The sequence below is a fragment of the Trichomonas vaginalis genome, chromosome IV (genome assembly GCF_026262505.1).
Source record: "Trichomonas vaginalis G3 chromosome IV, whole genome shotgun sequence".
NCBI lineage: Eukaryota > Parabasalia > Trichomonadida > Trichomonadidae > Trichomonas > Trichomonas vaginalis.
In genome coordinates this window covers 27,653,420-27,675,214 of record NC_067206.1, presented here as the reverse complement: position 1 = coordinate 27,675,214, position 21,795 = coordinate 27,653,420, and the positions used below count along the sequence as shown (strand labels likewise).

The 21,795-nt window shown below is 30.6% G+C and overlaps 8 protein-coding genes across 8 annotated transcripts; 5 read left to right on the top strand and 3 right to left on the bottom strand.

The window, feature by feature from the left end:
* Positions 1 to 277: 277 nt before the first annotated feature.
* TVAGG3_0179750 (biological adhesion protein) lies at positions 278 to 2,002 on the top strand (the record flags this gene model as incomplete). The annotated part of the gene is made up of 1 exon (XM_001312060.1): positions 278 to 2,002. The coding sequence occupies one exon, from the start codon at positions 278 to 280 to the stop codon at positions 2,000 to 2,002; it is 1,725 nt and encodes a 574-aa protein (XP_001312061.1).
* Positions 2,003 to 3,058: 1,056 nt separating this feature from the next.
* On the bottom strand, positions 3,059 to 3,683 carry TVAGG3_0179740 (Ankyrin repeat family; the record flags this gene model as incomplete). The annotated part of the gene is made up of 1 exon (XM_001312061.2): positions 3,066 to 3,683. The coding sequence occupies one exon, from the start codon at positions 3,681 to 3,683 to the stop codon at positions 3,066 to 3,068; it is 618 nt and encodes a 205-aa protein (XP_001312062.1).
* Positions 3,684 to 4,077: 394 nt separating this feature from the next.
* TVAGG3_0179730 (uncharacterized protein) lies at positions 4,078 to 6,215 on the top strand (the record flags this gene model as incomplete). The annotated part of the gene is made up of 1 exon (XM_001312062.1): positions 4,085 to 6,181. The coding sequence occupies one exon, from the start codon at positions 4,085 to 4,087 to the stop codon at positions 6,179 to 6,181; it is 2,097 nt and encodes a 698-aa protein (XP_001312063.1).
* Positions 6,216 to 11,901: 5,686 nt separating this feature from the next.
* TVAGG3_0179720 (spectrin binding) lies at positions 11,902 to 12,750 on the bottom strand (the record flags this gene model as incomplete). Its single annotated transcript, XM_001312063.1, has 1 exon — positions 11,902 to 12,750. The coding sequence occupies one exon, from the start codon at positions 12,748 to 12,750 to the stop codon at positions 11,902 to 11,904; it is 849 nt and encodes a 282-aa protein (XP_001312064.1).
* Positions 12,751 to 14,004: 1,254 nt separating this feature from the next.
* Positions 14,005 to 15,345, top strand: TVAGG3_0179710 (unfolded protein binding; the record flags this gene model as incomplete). The annotated part of the gene is made up of 1 exon (XM_001312064.1): positions 14,155 to 15,285. One exon carries the CDS (start codon positions 14,155 to 14,157, stop codon positions 15,283 to 15,285), a length of 1,131 nt encoding a protein of 376 aa, XP_001312065.1.
* A 443-nt stretch (positions 15,346 to 15,788) lies between these two features.
* TVAGG3_0179700 (RNA-binding domain, RBD family-containing protein) lies at positions 15,789 to 16,811 on the top strand (the record flags this gene model as incomplete). Its single annotated transcript, XM_001312065.2, has 1 exon — positions 16,057 to 16,761. One exon carries the CDS (start codon positions 16,057 to 16,059, stop codon positions 16,759 to 16,761), a length of 705 nt encoding a protein of 234 aa, XP_001312066.1.
* Positions 16,812 to 16,942: 131 nt separating this feature from the next.
* Positions 16,943 to 18,164, bottom strand: TVAGG3_0179690 (gamete expressed 1 family; the record flags this gene model as incomplete). The annotated part of the gene is made up of 1 exon (XM_001312066.1): positions 17,137 to 18,150. The coding sequence occupies one exon, from the start codon at positions 18,148 to 18,150 to the stop codon at positions 17,137 to 17,139; it is 1,014 nt and encodes a 337-aa protein (XP_001312067.1).
* A 399-nt stretch (positions 18,165 to 18,563) lies between these two features.
* TVAGG3_0179680 (26S proteasome regulatory subunit family) lies at positions 18,564 to 20,017 on the top strand (the record flags this gene model as incomplete). Its single annotated transcript, XM_001312067.2, has 1 exon — positions 18,580 to 19,755. One exon carries the CDS (start codon positions 18,580 to 18,582, stop codon positions 19,753 to 19,755), a length of 1,176 nt encoding a protein of 391 aa, XP_001312068.1.
* Between the last annotated feature and the right edge of the window lie 1,778 nt (positions 20,018 to 21,795).

Below are 21,795 nucleotides of genomic sequence, written 5' to 3'. Positions count from 1 at the left end.
AAATTGTGTTTTCATATTCCCTAAAATTAACCAATAATGCTTCGCGCAGCTTCCACATCTTCACAGATAAGAATTATCTATTTCCTATGTTAATCTGGCGCATGAAACTAAGATTTCCTTTCTGTAAAATTAAATTTACTCGTATTATTCTTGCTTTTTCTTTGTTATCAATAAAAATGTCACTGTATTCTATTTTCATTACATTTTGTTAATTTTTAAGCCTGTCGTTTTTAAATGTAACAGATTTTCTATCAAAATTATACGACTTCACAATTTTATGAGTAATGCTATTAGTCTGGATTTTGAATATATAGCGGCACATATCAGCGATCATATTAAAGAAGGTAACTTCTTTGACTTGTTCGAAGTCGAAGACATCAAAAAGATCATGAAAACTTCAAAAATAACATCAGACGATTTCGTATCTCTTCTTAAACAGTCACAACCTACTATTAATGCAAATGAATTATATAACTGCACTCGAAAAGCTATTGTTTATGTTAAAAACTTGCAAGATGTCATATTAGTACTTCAAACAGTTAAAACGTACATGAAAATCGAAATATTCAATGAAATGATTGATTTTTTATATAATACAGAAAAAGAAATATCTGAGAATTCAGAACAAATTAAAGAAGAAAATAACCAATTAAAGGAAGAACTCCAACACGCAGAAAAAGCTTTCTTACAAGTTAATGCAGACTACATAAAACTAAAGAAAGAACTTCGTGGTGGAGATAATCATAAACCCTTTCAAAATAATGAAAGTATTGACAAATTAAAGGAAGTTTGTTTCCAAATTAATGAAGAAAACATCAAATTAAAATTAGATGTCCATGACAAAGAAAAATTAATCAGTCAAATGAGTGAAGAGATCAACACATTAAATAATAGTCTGCAAGAAAGAGAAAGAACAATTCGTCAAATTAACGACGAAAAAAACAATTTAAAGAAAGAACTCCAAGATGTCGAAAGTATTGCAAGTCAAAATAGTGGCTATTTCAAATTAAAGAAGGAACTCTGGGATAAAGAAAAGAAAATCAATCAAGTTAACGACGAAAACAACAAACTAAAGAAAGAACTTCAAGAAAACGAAACGAAAATCAAGAAAATTAATGAAGAAAACAATGTTTTAAAGAAGAATCTCCAAGAGAAAGAAAAGCAACTTACTGAAATAAATGAAGAAAACAACGGATTAAAGAAAGAGTTCCATAACATGGAAACTTTCTTCTTAGAAATTAATGAAGAAAACAAAAAATTAAAGAATTCTCTTCAAGAGAAAGATAGAAAAATCAGTGAATTTAACGATGAAAACAATGTATTGAAGAAAGATCTCCAAGACAAGCAGATGAAATTCAATGAAATTAATGAAGAAAACAAAAAATTAAAGAATTCTCTTCAAGAGAAAGATAGAAAAATCAGTGAATTTAACGATGAAAACAATGTATTGAAGAAAGATCTCCAAGACAAGCAGATGAAATTCAATGAAATTAATGAAGAAAACAATATATTGAAGAAAGATCTCCAAGACAAGCAAAGGAAATTCAATGAAATTAATGAAGAAAACAATATATTGAAGAAAGATCTCCAAGACAAACAAAGGAAATTCAATGAAATTAATGAAGAAAACAATGTATTGAAGAAAGATCTCCAAGACAAGCAAAGGAAATTCAATGAAATTAATGAAGAAAACAATATATTGAAGAAAGATCTCCAAGACAAACAAAGGAAATTCAATGAAATTAATGAAGAAAACAATGTATTGAAGAAAGATCTCCAAGAAAGAGATAGAAAACTCAATAAAAGTAACGAAGAATACAAAGCATTACAGAATAGTATTCAAAACATGGAAGGAATTTTCTTACAATTGAATGAAGAAAACAAAAAATTAAAGAAAGAGTTGCAAGTCAGAGAAAGGAATGTCAATCAAAATGATGGAGAAAGCAATGCTCGTAGAGAAATTCTAACAAATGGCTTCAATTTCCTTAATGAACATACATGATACTTAAGTTGATGTTACAAAAAAGATCATAATTAACTGTAGTAATGATCACACTCTGCGATGGCCACTGTTTTTATATTATTTATCTCATTTTTATAGTAAATATTGTCTCTATTTTTTATCGGTTAAATTAAAGTTCACGCAGGAAATAAATAATGACAATGTTGCAAAATTTGTAAAGTTACGAATTCTAATTTCGATTAGTATGGATCTTATTCAGGATTATGAATACATTGACTATCATATCAGTGATTACATTAAAGAAATCTTGTGATTTCGAAAATATCTACAATTTCCTTGTTTCACTTTCATCTCAAAGAAATAAAAAATAAAAAAAAATATTTCAAAACTATGCAGAATAGGACATTGGAAGAAGACCTCTCCTAAATCATCTAAATTGAATGATGAATGGAATGTTCTTCATGTATAGGAAGTGAAAAAAGAAATCTCAAAATTGTCAAATCTCTCATTGGAGCTGGCTGTGAGAAAGAAACAAGAAGTTAGTGTAATTATATTTGGAGATTTTCCTTAAAACATGAAATAATCAACTTGAAGTTGTTAAATATTTTATTTCTGTTGGAGGTTATAAATATACAAAGGATAGAGAAGGATGTACTCCACTCATTCAGGCATCGGAGCATGGTCATCTTGAAATTGTAAATTATATCTTAACTCTGTCTAATAAAATGAAATATTCGTCAATAAAAATGATAAGGATGAAAATGGAGTAACTGCACTCAAGTGTGCAAGCGAATATTTCTGATATTAACTGATATCTGTCTAAGCGAAGCAGACTATTTCATGTTTCGGTTTGATGTTTTCATAAATACAGAAAAAATGAGACAATAGATGAGAATTGACATGTTAATTATTTCCCAAAGAACTGCAGTATTTATCAAGATCACACTTGTATATAATTTGACGTGATCTAATATCAAAATTATAATATATATATATATATATAATGAAAGAATATTATTTTTTGTTGTATACCCCTATGTGATAATAAAAATGAAATATTCGTCAATAAAAATGTCAAATAAAAACATTTTATTTTTATAAATTATTGTATGTTATACTTCTTCCTTAATTCAGTTATATTTGGATTGTATGAATATTTCAGATATTTACGCGGAGTAGAATTAGATTTATGGAATGGAGTATCGATATTTACATTGTTGGCAAGGAGGAATTCCATAATTTCAAGTCTTGGAAATGGAATGTATAATGCTGCTTCACACGCTGTTGGGCAGTCATCATGTCCTGTTGCATCTAGATCATAACCATTTTGAATTAAAATTGAGAGAGTTTCAATAACTTTGTCCTCATCATCTCCGCTGATTAAATATTTAATTGGATATCCATTGTCAACTTTCGAGTAAAATTGTTCTTTAAATATCGATCCATATTTCTCGAATGCAATCCTCGTTGTTTCAGGATCACATAGACGGCATATGCAACCAAGTCCATTTGTTTCTATGCTTTCTTTGATATCCATGTTGATAAGAATTCTTGCAGCTGGAATTTTGCCGATGAAACAGGCATGATAAAAGGGTGTATAGCCATCCGAATCCTTTGCATTGATATCCCAATATTTAGCAAGAAAAGCAATAAACTGCGCGTCGTTGCCCCACATTATACATTGTTTTAAAGGATTTCCCTTTGATAAACTCTTGTTCATAATATAAATTAATATATCATATTGGCTGGATGAAGGAATTGAGATACTTCCCACGACAATAAAATTGAGAGGTTTACATTATGACTGATCTTAGCATGCAACAATTATGCAAAAATTCCAGCAATGTGGAAATAATTTGAAAATTTACCAGCTTTTTTATTCCCAATTTAAGTTTATGATAAAAATAATAGTAGATAAGATATTTCCTTTATTACGTCACATTTTTTAAATAATCTATAGTTTTTTTTTGAGTTCCGGTTCACTTCATCATATCATTTTTCATTATTGAGCTTGCGAAAGTATTTAACTTTGAAATTCATTAAAGAATTTATTATACCAATTCTTATTATTTTGCCATGTAAAATAAATTGTAAAGTTGGAGTTGGCAATAAATAATTAAAATGGAACTTAGAGAGCCTTTTCGAAGTAACACAAAGAATTTAGGTGATGCAATGGCCTTAATGAATTTGAAAAGATGTGTTGCTGAAAAACTACAAAAGTATACAGTTCAAAACTTTAACACAGAAGAAAAAGCAACTTTTATACTTTTAAGAACAGATATTGGATCAAATAATACATATGATAATACACCTGATATTGATGGTGTTGTAAGCTTTATTATTAATATCAATAATAAACTTTTTAATGATCTCAATCCTGAAGTTATTAATATAAACCAGATCGATTTTCTACATTACCTAGCTAAGAAGAACCAAAATAACTTCAAGAGTCTCTTTATGTCAATTCTAAAAGAAATTTCTGGATTTTACAAAGAAGCTCCTTCATTTTTTACTTCTTTGAGAGATAAAATACCCGAATTAAACCAATATATAACTCAAAGCCGAGAGATGATCCAGCTATTCTTATACAAATGTTTCAGATTTGTTGAAGATTCTCAATATATCTCAATCAGTAAAGGAATTTCCAAGAAGGAATCGACATTAGAAGAAAGTGCAAGTGCAAAGATGTTCATTATAAAGATATTACCTCGTACTTCTGCTGATCAAATGACAAGAGAGTTTTTACGATTCAAAATATCAGATCTACTTACAGATAATAACATCACGATGCCGCAGCATTTTACAGAAGACGTTTTACTAGCTCCTGCTGCTCCAGGAGTCACACAATGTTTTATTTCATCAAATTGCGAAAGAATTCTTTTGTCAAATGGTGGAAATATAACAACATTGCTTAGTGAACTTGGGAAAGACCTCAGAACTGGATTTATGTGCGATTGTATAAGATGGGCATTAAATTCTTCGAATTTTGAGGATTCTAAGGCATTAGCTGCATTTATTCTCAATATGCTTCAAAGGTCAGACAATAATATTGAAGTTTTGAGCATTATGATCTCATTATCTCTTGAATTTCTCACATTTCAAGCAGGAAACCACCAGGATGACGTAATCTGTCATTCAATGCTTCGAGTACTTAAAGCATCGAAAAACCTGAACCAAAGCAGCTTCCTAGACTTCATAGAATCGATTACATTAGATAATCCGAAATTTTCTGAGGGATTATCTCAAGCTCAGCTTCTTGTCAACAAGAAATTCAAGTTTAAGAACTTAGTTCTACCAGAACCATCTGCACAAGCCGTTCAAATCGATGTTAAAAAAGAATTAAGTATTATTCAGAACAAACTGAAGTGGAACCGCCATTCGCTTGATCTTTCCGGACTTGTAACCCAATTGGAGCCATTTCTTGGTAAACTCCAGTTCAACCTCCCTCCAAATAATGATGATGAAAATTTAAACCTTATTTTATCATCAGACATCAGAATAATTACCCAATTATCCATAGCATATCCGAACCTGTTACGATACTACATTATTTTCAATCCTTCCAACACTAATGAGATAATTGAAATAATGAAGCAGATGATTGACGAAAAATCCAAAATTGTTGTAGGAATTATATCGACAATGATACCCTTCGTACCAGAAATAGTCGATGTCATACCAGGAATCGCGAATTTGCTCGAACAAAAATGTGATTTATCCGAAATCATAAAAATTTCGAGTCATCACTGCACGATTGAAGAGATTGGACGAATGATGGCTGTTCCATTCTTTTCTCCGCCTGGAGAGAGGACCGTACAACTGTTTAAAGCCTCTTCTGAATGGCACAGAGTTGCACAAACTGGATTTTGGGCAATTACGAGTTTGGCGATGGATGTAAATCACAAGAATTACATTTTCAGTGCGATATTGGAATCTGCCATTCACTTCACTAATATAGGAAGAGTCTGTGTCGCTCAGATTTTCTCTGCTTCACAAGCTTCACAAGAGAATTTCAAAATTGTCGCTCATTTAGCAAATAAAAGTGACAGTTGGAGAATGATTTGTATGAAAATCATAAAGAACTGGGCTTCGTGGGATTCAAAGGCACTCACTAAGAGTATCCAACAAGAAAAGGATTCAACAATTATCATTAAAACTATTTTGGAAGCAGATAAGGAATTGTCATCAAAATTATCCTCTCTATTTGGTTTGGCATAGAATTTTATTTATATATTTTGTTTGAATAAATATAATATTGTTATAGATTGAAAGAACTTTGGAGGAATATATATATACGTGTTTAATAGGAACGAATGCAAAAAGTCCATTAGCATATAATATAATGCTTATATTTAGTAAAATTAATATACATTTCAAGGCTAGATTTCGAGAAAAAATGAAATTGTGATTTTTTGAGTGGCAATAATATTCGTAACTATATATAGTATCCAAATAATATATTATTGTGTATTCTGAAGTTTACGCTTTTTTTACAAGTTATCAAAAATATTTTGCAATATCTTGCATAACCCATTATTTGGTACTATTTTTAATTGAATGAAACTTAGCGGTCATTCAATTTATTGTGTCGATGATTCAAAAATTTTGAGAAAGTTTTTCTGAATTAATTCAATCTTCATACAAAGTATGTGAAATATGTTTCTCAATGATTACAAGTATAGTCTGGAAATATGAGTCTTTATTATTATAAATAAAAAATAAGGCGACCCGCTCTTGAACCTTTGCCTTTACGAAATTCTACATGAATGTCTTGTTGTAGCCCCATGTTCAACTAAGAAAGTGATAATATATTTTGCTTTAATTTTGATTGCAATATTAAGAGGGCATTCATTAATATCGAAAGAATTTCATAAAATAATGATAAATATGAAAAGAAAGAGAATGTCATAAAACAATGATAAATATGAAAAGAAAAAGAATAAGAAGCATGTTAACATCTGCACCATGCTCAACTAGGAATTGGACAATTTCTATTGAATTCGCTTTGATTGCAATACTAAGAGGGCATTCATTGATATCTAAAGAATTTTATAAAATGAAGATAAATATGAAAAGAAAGAGAATGCAATAAAATGATGATAAATATGGAAAGAAAGAGAATTTCATAAAATGATGATGAATATGGAAAGAAAGAGAATTAAATTAAACAATAATAAATATGAAAAGAAAGAGAATTTCATAAAATGATGATAAATATGAAAAGAAAGAGAATTAAATTAAACAATGATAAATATGAAAAGAAAGAGAATGCTATTAAACTTTGATGAATATGAAAAGAAAGAGAATGCGATTAAACTATGATGAATATGAAAAGAAAGAGAATTTCATAAAATGATGATAAATATGAAAAGAAAGAGAATTAAATTAAACAATGATAAATATGAAAAGAAAGAGAATGCTATTAAACTTTGATGAATATGAAAAGAAAGAGAATGCGATTAAACTATGATGAATATGAAAAGAAAGAGAATGTAATAAAATGATGATAAATATGAAAAGAAAGAGAATGCCATAAAACAATGATAAATATGAAAAGAAAGAGAATTTTATAAAATAATAATAAAAATGAAAAGAAAAAGAATAAGTTTCATGTTAACATCTGCACCATGCTCAACTAGGAATTGGACAATTTCTATTGAATTCGCTTTGATTGCAATACTAAGAGGGCATTCATTGATATCTAAAGAATTTTATAAAATGAAGATAAATATGAAAAGAAAGAGAATGCAATAAAATGATGATAAATATGGAAAGAAAGAGAATTTCATAAAATGATGATGAATATGGAAAGAAAGAGAATTAAATTAAACAATAATAAATATGAAAAGAAAGAGAATGTAATAAAATAATGATGAATATGGAAAGAAAGAGAATGTAATAAAATAATGATGAATATGGAAAGAAAGAGAATGTAATAAAATAATGATGAATATGGAAAGAAAGAGAATGCCATAAAATGATGATAAATATGAAAAGAAAGAAAATTCTATAAAACAATGATGAATATGAAAAGAAAGAAAATTCTATAAAACAATGATAAATATGAAAAGAATGAGAAATATATAAAATAATGATAAAGACACTAATCCAAAAAAATGCTATCGTCTTGCCTACATCTCCAAAATTTGAATAGTTTACATCGAGTTTTTTTAAATAATGAGTTTAGCACTGAATAAAATTCATCAAAAATTCTAACTCATCCTAGAGGTGCATCTCATGCGCTTGTGCAGGATATGGATTCTGATTGAAGATATAATTTTGGAGAATCCGTCAAAATTATGTGACTTGTACATAGAATGATTGACATTATCCTAGCGATATCTGTGGCAAAGAATCTGGTCGGTCATTGATATTTCTCAAGAATCAAATAAGATTCACCAAGCCCAAACTATAGTTTAAGCATGTATAAATAACATAATTTAATTATATATGTGATGTATAATAATAACATGCTGTGATATTTATAAGTTATCATATAAGAGGCATGGAATATGAAAAATGTAACAAAATTTTAAGTTTTTAACATTAAACGCATATGAGAAAGTGCTTCAGATGAGGTACAAAGACTTAAAAGATTGTTTGTTGCAATCTTTCAAGTCTTTAGTCGACAATCAGATGTTGATTGTTGACTTTGTTCCTCATCTGAGGTACTTGATTATATTTTGTACCTCAGATGAGGAACAGAGACTTAAAAGATTGTTTGTTGCAATCTTTCAAGTCTTTAGTCGACAATCAACATCTGATTGTTGACTTTGTTCCTCACCTGAGATACATGAATAAGTAATATACCTCACATAATGAAACTCCATTTAAAATAAGGTTTTTTAATATTTTTTCACTTAATTAAAACAATTTAATATTTAATTTATGTTATCTTCTATATCTAATTATCTAATCCAATACACATCCAATAATAATATCTATACATAGATTTAGATTCTAAAAATCCGTGTTATTTTTCAAAATATGAGAATTATCAATAAAAATAGGATAAAAAATAGATTTGTAATATTATGAATTTTGTATTTAATAATAACTATTAAATGGTTTTTAGTATTTGTTCCTCATCTGAGTTACAAAACATAATCAAGTACCTCAGATGAGGAACAAATCAACAATACATCTGATTGTCGACTAAACTGAAAGATTGCAACAAACAATCTTTTAAGTCTCTGTTCCTCATCTGAGTTACAAAACATAATCAAGTACCTCAGATGAGGAACAAAGTCAACAATCAACATCTGATTGTCGACTAAAGACTTGAAAGATTGCAACAAACAATCTTTTAAGTCTCTGTTCCTCATCTGAGTACAAAACATAATCAAGTACCTCAGATGAGGAACAAAGTCAAACAATCAACATCTGATTGTCGACTAAAGACTTGAAAGATTGCAACAAACAATCTTTTAAGTCTCTGTTCCTCATCTGAGGTACAAAACATAATCAAGTACCTCAGATGAGGAACAAAGTCAACAATCAACATCTGATTGTCGACTAAAGACTTGAAAGATTGCAACAAACAATCTTTTAAGTCTCTGTTCCTCATCTGAGGTCCAAAATATAATCAAGTACCTCAGATGAGGAACAAAGTCAACAATCAGATGTTGATTGAAGAAGAAAGTCTTCAAAGATCTTTGTTAAGAGTCTTTGAAGTCTCTGTTCCTCATCTGAGGTACAAAAATAAATCAAGTACCTCAGATGAGGAACAAAGTCAACAATCAACATCTGATTGTCGACTAAAGACTTGAAAGATTGCAACAAACAATCTTTTAAGTCTCTGTTCCTCATCTGAGGTACAAAACATAATCAAGTACCTCAGATGAGGAACAAAGTCAACAATCAACATCTGATTGTCGACTAAAGTCTTCGAAGATAATTTTTAACAATCTTTTAAGTCTCTGTTCCTCATCTGAGGTCCAAAATATAATCAAGTACCTCAGATGAGGAACAAAGTCAACAATCAATGTTGATTGAAGAAAAGTCTTCAAAGATTTTTAAGATCTTTAAGTCTCTGTTCCTCATCTGAGGTACAAAACATAATCAAGTACCTCAGATGAGGAACAAAGTCAACAATCAACATTCTGATTGTCGACTAAAGACTTGAAAGATTGCAACAAACAATCTTTAAGTCTCTGTTCCTCATCTGAGTTACAAAACATAATCAAGTACCTCAGATGAGGAACAAAGTCAACAATCAACATCTGATTGTCGACTAAAGACTTGAAAGATTGCAACAAACAATCTTTTAAGTCTCTGTTCCTCATCTGAGTTACAAAACATAATCAAGTACCTCAGATGAGGAACAAAGTCAACAATCAACATCTGATTGTCGACTAAAGACTTGAAAGATTGCAACAAACAATCTTTTAAGTCTCTGTTCCTCATCTGAGGTACAAAACATAATCAAGTACCTCAGATGAGGAACAAAGTCAACAACCAACATCTGATTGTCGACTAAAGACTTGAAAGATTGCAACAAACAATCTTTTAAGTCTCTGTTCCTCATCTGAGGTACAAAACATAATCAAGTACCTCAGATGAGGAACAAAGTCAACAATCAACATCTGATTGAAGAAGAAAGTCTTCGAAGATAATTTTTAACAATCTTTTAAGTCTCTGTTCCTCATCTGAGGTCCAAAATATAATCAAGTACCTCAGATGAGGAACAAAGTCAACAATCAATGTTGATTGGAAAAGACTTCAAAGATCTTTGTTAAGAGTCTTTGAAGTCTCTGTTCCTCATCTGAGGTACAAAACATAATCAAGTACCTCAGATGAGGAACAAAGTCAACAATCAACATCTGATTGTCGACTAAAGACTTGAAAGATTGCAACAAACAATCTTTTAAGTCTCTGTTCCTCATCTGAGTTACAAAACATAATCAAGTACCTCAGATGAGGAACAAAGTCAACAATCAACATCTGATTGTCGACTAAAGACTTGAAAGATTGCAACAAACAATCTTTTAAGTCTCTGTTCCTCATCTGAGGTCCAAAATATAATCAAGTACCTCAGATGAGGAACAAAGTCAACAATCAGATGTTGATTGAAGAAGAAAGTCTTCAAAGATCTTTGTTAAGAGTCTTTGAAGTCTCTGTTCCTCATCTGAGGTACAAAATATAATCAAGTACCTCAGATGAGGAACAAAGTCAACAATCAACATCTGATTGTCGACTAAAGTCTTTTAAAACTCTTTCAAGAAGCCATTAAAGTCTTTTTTCCTCGTCTCGATTATAGTATCTCAACAAGTACACCAGATGAGGAATAATAACTTCAATCTAACTGTAATTTGAAACATTCTTGCATAAGCTGATTTATATCACATATATATTATATTACCACACCATATATATCATTGCTCAACAATCTAAATAATCATTAACTCATATTTTGATTCTCATATTTTGTGAATCTAACAAATCTCTCAGATTTCAAATCCATCAGTCTGTTAACATTGTATAGAAACTAAATTTTCATGACTCAAACTCCTTTAACCCGAATGTTGAATTTTGTTCGAAATCTTTCTTATGCAATTTCGCATTAAATCTAACATTATGGTCTAAGAAGATAGACATCTTTTAATAATTTTTCTCGAATTTTTGGTGCTAGTCCCAGGTCGAAATTCGAAGTTTTGTCCGATCAAACTGAAAAAAAGCTCACTTTTGGAGATGTAAGCAGGACGATAGGATTTTTTTGGATACATCTCTAATGATAAATATGAAAAGAAAGAGAATGTCATAAAATAATGATAAATATGAAAAGAAAGAGAATGCCATAAAACAATGATAAATATGAAAAGAAAAAGAATAAGAAGCATGTCAACGTCTGCACCATGCTCAACTAGGAATTGGATAATTTCTATTGAATTCGCTTTGATTGCAATACTAAGAGGGCATTCATTGATATCTAAAGAATTTCATAAAATAATGATGAATATGAAAAGAAAGAGATTATAAATTTTGTTGATATCTTCTCCATTAGAAAGTAAATAAGATGCAATATCATAATTTCCGAAATACATACTTTCTGCTATTGAATCAAATGTTTGCCCAAAATTTGATTCAAAATACTTAGCAATTTCATAGTTTCTATAACCCAATGCTATATTAATCATGTTATCAAATGATTTACAATCTTCAATCATTTGCATAAAAATGTTTTCATTTCCACCTTGAACAGCATATTTTTCGGAGTCTTTAGTGTATTGAGCTCCTAAATTTTTCAAGTAAATGAAACACAACTCTGAGCCATATTTAATTGAACAATCAAGTGGAGTGATATTTTTAATCTCCTGATTAATATCAAGATTTGGGAATTTACTCTTAAGATCATCAACTTTATCCCATTCAATATAGTATAAAGGAGATTCTGTTGAATATAAATTCAGAATTTCATCTTCTTTCATTTTCGGTTTGAAGTTTTCAAATTTGAATCCTTGATAATGTAGAAGCGTAGTTAATCTCTTATTTACCGGTTCATTGATGTATGAAAATGCGTTTGATATCTTTTGATAAAGTATAAAAAATAATTTAATTTCTTCATCACGAATTGGTGAAAAAATATCAATCAAATGAAGCGCCATTTGGATAGTTATTTTGTGGGTTGTTATTAATTCGATAATCTGTGAAGATATTTGTTTAATATTATTGGAATTGACACTCCAAATAATTTTTGATGCTTGATCTGGGCATTCAAATACTTTAATTGGCTTGAAGTCATTATAAATGCACAAATTTTCATTTTTTAGTTGCTCTGAACTCGACATCCTTTGTAAAAATTTTGACTAAGGTTATTTTTTACATCAAAAAAATTCAATTTTAGCATGATTGAAGTATTATTTTTAAAAAATAACAATAAAATTTATACAAAAGTGTTATATATCCCTTACATTTTTGTGGCAAATGGAGAGGGTAAGGGCGTCGAAATTGCATAATTTCAAATCTCCTTATCTCAACGAATACAAGAGGGATGGGACTGAAATTAGGCTATTTTAATAGGTATGAGGTATCAAACATTTTCACTGATGAAAAATTGAAAAAGCTGATTTCAACTTTCTAATCATACCTTATATATGAGGTATCAGATCAAAATACTGATATGTTATTACTTATGGGGCCACCTGAATGTTATCACAATTTGTTTGTATAGATATAAAAAAAATTGTATTAAATTTAAATTAAGTCTTTTATTCCTAAAATGAATTTCTTTTTGACATTTTTAGAACTTTTATATTATGAAGTGATTAATCCCAATTGTAGAAATGATAAGGATAAGAAATTGATTACTAAAACAATAGTATTTCAAAGTGTTATGATGTTTAATGTATTTACATAGATATGGATAAATGAAAAATATATTTTAATCCGAATAAATTGAAAAATCTATTTCAATCTTTTGCAAGGAAAAGGCTAATGCACATGTATTTACTAAAAGAATGGAGTATTAATGATAAAATCAACAAATCCCGCATTTATTCCGATAAATATTCATTTTTTAAAATTCTCACCTGTTCAAGGTCTTGTCATTACTTATTCGATTTTTACATATGTTTCGAGTCAAAAGTTAAGTTTCTGATGATCTATTCTATCTATATGAGTCCTTTTCTCAGGCTAGAAATGATGAAACTACACTTTGATAATTTTTTTTTTGAAAAGTCAAAATCATTCACTCGATTGTTTCATTCCCACTAAAAATTGATGAAAGGCAAAAAGAATATATCTATTTCCTGGGGTATATGATCATCTAATATCATCAGCAGCTGATATTTTAGTAAAAAAAAGAATGGAGATACAGCTCTTCTTAACGCAATTTCTAATATATTCGAAGATTAAACAGAGACATATATGTTGCAATTGTGTATAGCAACTCATAGTATAAAGAATGAAAATAAAAAGCTTCTTTTCGTACATGTACAAATAATCTGATTTGTGAGTAAGTTTGTGGACTAGTTTCTCCAAAGATTGAATTCATCAATATCAACCTATTAAATTTAATTATAAGGCATTAATTAGTTTAAATCCTACCCTAAATTGATTGATTCCAACCAAAATTCAATTTGATTTCAGAACATCAATGATCGAGGGAAAATGTTCCATTTGTGCATGTCATAGTATATTTATGTCATTTGGTCAATATTATATGATTTCTATCGTCATGACCGAAAATACCAATGTTTTTTGCTTTCATAAGTTTTTCGCTTTCAACAATCTATTTTTGGGAGCCTTTTGACAGCAAAGATTGGGAAAAGCATTGGGTTAAAGGCCCAAAGCCGAAAACAGGCAAACCACTCGGCCGTTTCCAAATTAGCTCCGGATCATATACAGTAAACAGAAGATTGCAGCGAGGTTTAATGGCTGTTGATGATGATCGTCAGTATATCATCAGCTCCAAGTTTAATCAGCCATTTAATACATCAGGAAAAGATTTAATTTTCCAATTTAACGTCAAAAGTGAAACAAAGATCGAACTTGGTGCTACCAAAATGAAATTATTTGGAGAGCGCTTCAGACAAAACACATTCTCGTCAAAAAGCTCATATGAAATCCTATTTGGCCCAGATTTTAACGACTGGGATCGTTATCACCTCGAGACTATCATTGTTCGCAACCGTACTGAGTATGTTTCGACCAAACCAGTCCTTGCTTTCAGAGATCAGCTCACACATTGCTATACTCTTGTTATTTTTGCAAACCAGACATACCAGATCAGAAAGGACAACTTTGTCGATATAGAGAACAAGCTTGAAGACGATTTCAACTACTGCAACCCAGCTAAAATCGCAGATCCATTTGATCAAAAGCCAGAAGACTGGGAAAACCATGCCGAAATGGATGACCCAGATGATATGCCACCAGATACTTACAAAGACGTTCCACGTTTCATTCCAGATATGTCTGTAAAGAAACCAGCTGATTGGGATGAAAGAAAGAACGGAAAATGGGTACAACCATTAATCCCCAACCCAGAGTTTGTATCAGAATGGAAGCCACGTAGAATAAAGAACCCAGCTTTCAGAGGAGATTGGAAAGCCAGAGAAATTGACAACCCAGATTACAATCCAGACCCAGGATTCGGCAAGCCACAGAACTTGATGTATGTTGGCATTGACGTAACCATCGATAAGGCTCCAACAATTTGGGATAATATTTTAGTTACAGATGATCTCGCAGAACAAGAAAAGAAAGTTGAGGAATTCTTCTTCTCATTCCAGGACGCTGAGAGAGCTGCTTATCAGAAGGCTAACGTTGATAAAAAAGTCGATAGTTCAAAACAAAGAAACAAACTTCCTACAGAACTCTAATTTTAGCTTATTTTGTATCAAGGTCAATTTTATTAATAATAAAATATTTTTATTGCACAATTTATTACTATTTTTCATCAAATTTCAAATTCAAAATTTCAAATCTCAAAATTATTCTTTCCAAAATGTGTGCATTTTACGACACTTAGTATAAAAATTAATATGAAGTGGTCATTGTCCGATGAATTTACAAACTTGAGGTTCAACATGTGTTAGATCGAATTCTAGGTTTTACTCGAAGTATATTTTGCTTGCCCGTTCGAGTGTATTGACTTTCTGTTCCTATTTTCTGGAATTTTCATATGTTTGGGCGAATTTCGTAAGCAATTTGCCTGGTTCATTGATGTTATCTCAGCTTTCCTATGTGATGCTGGAGTTTTCAGATAAAGTCACACTTCAGGTGTATGAGCTGTGGCTTCGCTATGGATGTTTAGATGGAATGACCAATCAACAGTACATCTATATGCATCACTAGCTATCTGATTGTTGTGAGCATTCTTGAGGGCAAATCTGCTTGTTTGTCATGAAATATGATGGTTCATTCAAAATATTAAAGGTTGAATATTATTTGTAATGCATACAATCGAAATTTGATACCTAAGTACGGATATGATGTCGTATTGAAGATTTCTAATCTGAATTCGTTGATAATTGTGGCCAATTCGCTTTGAAATTGAATTTTTGTTAAATATGCTTAAAAGACCTGATAATATTATACTGCTTTGGACAAAATAAATTTTTGAAATTACTTTCGTCAGTTTTTCCAAATCAATGAGTTCATATCCCCGCCTTTTTGTAGACAATTTGCCTTATAGTACAGAGTTATCAGATATTCACAAACTCTTTGATCGTTACGGTCCCATTGAGAGCGCAAAATTACTGACCTCTCGCGATGGGAAATTCAAAGGATCCGCCTTAGTTGAATACTTAAGGTTTCAAGATGCAGAATATGCAAGAGATAAAGTCGATAGAACGAAATTCAAGGGAAAAACCATTTACGTAAAAATAGATGCTGATAGGCCACGTGGCCCACCGCCGGCACCAGATAGGAGACGCTCACGAAGATCCGATTTAGATTTAAGACCACCACGTGATTACAAGCCACAGCCAGTTCCTGTCGCTATGCCCCCCGTTATGCCTTTACCAATGCGACCTCCTCAGATGGCTCAGGCAATGGTGTATGCTGCACCAGTTGCTGGTATGCCAGTTTATCCGCAACAGGCTAATTATCAGGCTTATGCAGCATATGCTGCACAACCTCCTCAAGGATATTCTCCACAAGAGCCTCAAACATATGCTGCACAAGAACCGCCTGCTCCGAAAGAATCTACACCACGATTATCACCAGAAATAGAATTCTATAGAGAAGTTTTACAATTATACGCAGAAGAAGTCTCTTGTGTTGTTAAAGATAATACAGCTAATCACAAAATTACAATCGATAAACTTGGAATAGCCCATTTACCGAATGAGTAATTAATATTGTATTTGATACCATTTTAATTTCCAAATAAAATGAATTTGTTACTATTATATTCACCACAATGTCTTTTTCATCAATACTAATCTTTAAATGAAATAATTTAGTTAAATATCATTGAAAATAGTTGTAATTATATTTAGATAAGCCATTTCAGTATCATGGTATTGCCGTTCGATTCTAATTTAATAGGAAATTAGTTATATTTCGAAATCAAAATAATACTCAGAAAGTAAATTCATTAATGATAATGAAACATTATTTGAGATATATTATAACATTTTACAACAAAATAACATAATAATAGATAATGAAAGTGTGATTTGAACTTGATAAGGATATTTTCTATTAATACTATTGAATTAGCTCCTCTAAAACAAATTCTTTTTTGTGCTCCTATAGCTTGGGATATGAATGTTCCTTCTGCGGGAAGGATACATTGTTTCAATTATTGATTCAATTAAACCATAGATATAATTAAACAGCAAATAGATTGGATATGATGTGCATGCTGCAAGATAAAGTGCTTTGAATAGTTTCCTTAGCAATGATTCATCCCACCAGATATATCTGTTAGCTAAGGATTTATCAAAGAAGAATAACAAAATTGTAATAAGAGATACAGGAATAAGAATCTCTGGTAAATAGTATGCTGTTATAAACGCGGAAAGCAGCACAAGAATGTAAATCTTTAAGCGATCAATGTGTTTGACAAGAAGATCTAAGCCAAAAGATACATCACCAATATTAATTTGGAATTCTAAGATCTTTGTGTGTATTTGTTCTAAAGAATCTTTTCCTTCCTTTAATGTTTCGCTGATTTTGTCAATAGCGTTTTGTAGATTCTCTGAAGACTTGTTAAACTCTGTAGTGAGATTTTCTACCACTGCAGCAGAATGTACAGCATTATTGAAGAGTGTAATTAGTTGTTCTGTTGTTTGAGCATTAAAAGCTTCACCGCGTGCAAAGAAGCATAGATTTGTGATATGCTGATCAAATGTAATATAGATATTATAAACATGAGTCGGCATATTTGAAGTATCAATAAAATATGATTCATCGTATTTGTTTGAAGCTTTAAAAAAGCATTGAGTGAACCTAAGAGATAAATTCTTTCTAAGTTGTTCATTTTGTTTTTGCTCGATAGTATTGCAATTTATTTTTAGATCTGTTACAGCATTTGTATAGCAATCTGATTCAGATACATCAATTGTTTCTATTAGTGATGCAAGTGGTACAATAGCTGGATATTTATTTTTGACTTCCTGAAAATCAATTAATTCTGTAATTTTCTTCTTTTTCTCGTTGCGTTTAACGATAGAAGTATGTGCTTCGTTTTTATGTATTTCATCACAGAGTGATCCAATAAAAAGAAAGTTAAGCATTAGAAACATTAAAAATGCACGTTTATTAATTTGAAAATCTCCCTGGATGAGCTCTTATATGAATTTTCACATGAAACATAATTGGTTTTCAGATTTGGAGCGAGATCTTTGAGCAAAATCTACTCTAAAATGAATGAGAAATTCTTGATCAAGATTATGAATTGGTTTTGAATAAAACTCTATATTGCAATCTATTTGTAATCCAGTGTCAAGTTCATTGCATAATTGATTAGATTCCATTTCACTCAATAAAGTTGAAAATTTTAATAATTTTTGGAATCAAGCTTCAAAAATTTAAGCATAAGTTTGTTACTCTATGAGTATTTTATTTATGATGAGAAAATGGTTACAAATAAGAATTTTTCCTTCGACCTAAATTTTCGAAGTAAACTATTCAAAAATTGAAAAAGTCTGTTCAACTCATTAACAATGAGTACCACAACAAAACATGAGACACTCATGAAGCGCTATAAAAAACTTCTATTAGATTTCCAGAAGACACAAGCCAGTGTTAAGCAGCTTCATGATCAGATTAACGCAAAACGTCAAGAACATCAGGAAACCGAAAGACAGTATAATTCCCTTCAAGCTGTCGGTCAAATTGTTGGTGAAGTACTTCGTCCACTTGATGATGAGCGTTACATTGTCAAAACAGTATCCGGCACACGTTATGTTGTCGGTGTTCGTACAAGATTAGACCATTCACTCTTAACAAACGGCCGTCGTGTTGCCCTTGATATCGCCACACATACAATTATGTACGCCCTTCCTCGCGAAGTCGATCCTTCAGTTTATCATATGTCTACTGAAGATCCAGGCAAAGTCAACTACAGCGATATTGGTGGTCTCGGCGATCAGCTCAACGAAATTCGTGAAATCATTGAACTTCCTATTGTCAATCCGGGCATTTTCGAACGTGTTGGAATTCCAGCTCCAAAAGGTGCTCTTTTATACGGCCCACCAGGTACAGGTAAGACACTCATTGCTCGTGCTATTGCTGCTAATACAAACGCCAAGTTCCTTAAAGTTGTCGCTGCCTCATTATTCGATAGATATGTTGGTGAATCAGCACGTATTGTCAGAGAAATGTTCAACTACGCTCGTGATAATGAACCATGCATTATCTTCATCGATGAAATCGATGCTCTCGGTGGAAAACGTCTTGAAGAAGGTTCATCAACAGATCGTGAAGTCCAGCGTACTCTTATGGAGCTCCTTGCTCAGATGGATGGTTTCTCAAGTACTTCTAAGGTTAAAGTAATCATGGCTACAAACCGTCCTGATATTCTCGATCCAGCTCTTCTTAGACCAGGTCGTCTTGATAGGAAGATCGAAATTCCATTACCAAACGAGCAAAGCCGTCTCGAAATTATCAAGATCCACTCAAAGGGACTTAATATTCAAGGTGAAGTTGATTACGATGCAATTGTTAAGCTCAGCGAAGGCTTCAATGGCGCAGATCTTAGAAATGTCTGCACAGAAGCTGGTCTGTTCGCACTTAGAGAAACAAGAGACCATGTTATTAACGAAGATTTCATGAAGGCTGTACGTACTGTCAAACAGACAAAGGGTATGGAATCAACACTTCACTACGACAAGGTTTAAATAAATATCTTTTTTATTTATGTTTATGGCTGAATTTATTTAAAAATTATTTTGAAATTCTTTGTTAATTTATACTCATTCCTTTCATTTTTCTTGAATTCTTGATTGAATCTAACTTAAAACAAGTATGAAATTAAAATATTGAAAATTTATTTTAGTTCTTGTTCTATAATTCATAACAAATCTATAATTTTTGAACTAACAACGTATTATCACCAAAAAATGATATAGCCAGTCAATGTTTTATAATATCAATGATGATGGTTATATTGATACTAATGATACGCCTCTTGAATTCAAATCTGGTTTCCATTTGTCCAGTTAAAGTATGCTTTTAGTTCTTAATATCATACTCCCATTGTGCATCAATGAAAAACATCAGAACAGAAGATGTTTATGATATCATGCATGCACCGATATCAATTCTAAATTTGGAGATAACCCTTTTCAAATGATGTTATTTTACTAAATATAAAGGTTATGAGATATATGTTTTAGTTGTTTACTTTTTATAATGATGTTATATTTATTAGCAAGAAAGAGGAAATCTTAGTAATGAATTGCCTAGATGAGGAAATTCAAGGATTTTATCAAAAAGATATATTATCATTTTCTCAGTTACGTTATTAAAATATATTATGTCATTTCTGATGATTCTACTGGGTATATCAATTGATGTAAGCGGAACCGCAATTATGAAATTATATTTACAAAATCTTTGTGGTTTTCCATAGATTTTTAACCAGAATGGTCAAACATAATTTACTCTAGTGTGTAAAATCTACCTGATCTATTTGTTTGAACCTAAAATCATCAGGCCTGGCAATGTAGATGAGATTAATGCCTTTAATAAAATTAACCTTAAAGTTGTGTCTGAATGGATTTCTCTGAAATAATATCATGACTTGTTAAGACACAAATAAGAGTTTCGTTTTGCGAAAAAAACGTACAATACGCAATTTCGCTAAAAAACATTTAGCTAGCAATTTCGACCTTTGACTCCACTCAAGACGTCACTTTTTTAATTTTGCGGTATCATATTTTTGGAAAATCTTTATGAATATTATATAAAAAGTCTCTTTAATATCTATATTTCATATTTTTATCGATTTTTAAAGTTTTTGCGAAAAGTATTCAATTATTTTTGCTATTTGGTCGGGTAAATGTCAGATTTGCGACATTTTCTGATATGATATTCAGATTCTACGTTGATAATAATGCTTATAGAACCCTCTTGCTATTGTGTCAAAATTGCGAAACCGATAGCAAAAATATCTCGCAATATCAAAATTGAGATATTGAGTGAATTATGCATTATAGAGATTAAAAATCTGATTTGTGAAAACATCTCATCAGTTTCTAGCTAATTCAAAATCTTTACTATCTATTCGATTAAAATGAAAAGGGAATAGTTTCATTATGCTTTAAATGACAGCCTTATAATATAATCATAGTTTTCGCTCAATATGCAGCATTTTTTTTCGAAATCTATGGTCAATATCCTAAATACTGATTGCTTTGCATTCATATCTCTTACATTTTCTATACCCACATCACTATTCATTGCTATTCCTATCTTTTTCATTTTTGTTTGTTTCTCATAATTTCTCAAAAAACACGATAACTTGATATTTGTAAATATCATACTTTATAACGTAAATAAGAACTTGACCTATTAAGAAAAGCAGTAATGAAAAGAAAATCTGAAATTTCATAAAAATTACAAGTTTCTGATGACAATTAGCTTAATTAAACCAGGTACAAGATTATATAATTGTATTTTCTATCCAATTATCCATATAATATCTTATCCAGAAAAAATAACTTGATCAATACCAAATGATTTTTTTAACTAGTAAATAAAGTATTTTCTTTACACACACATTGTATATCATAGTTTTTTTTTGGTTTCGCAAAACATCCAAAAACAAATATGCTATAAAAGTGACAATTTTAGCAAAACGAAACCCTTAACACAAAACTTTAAAAATCAAAATGGTCGGTTTACTGTTGTAAATTTTCAAAGGTGTAAATAAATTT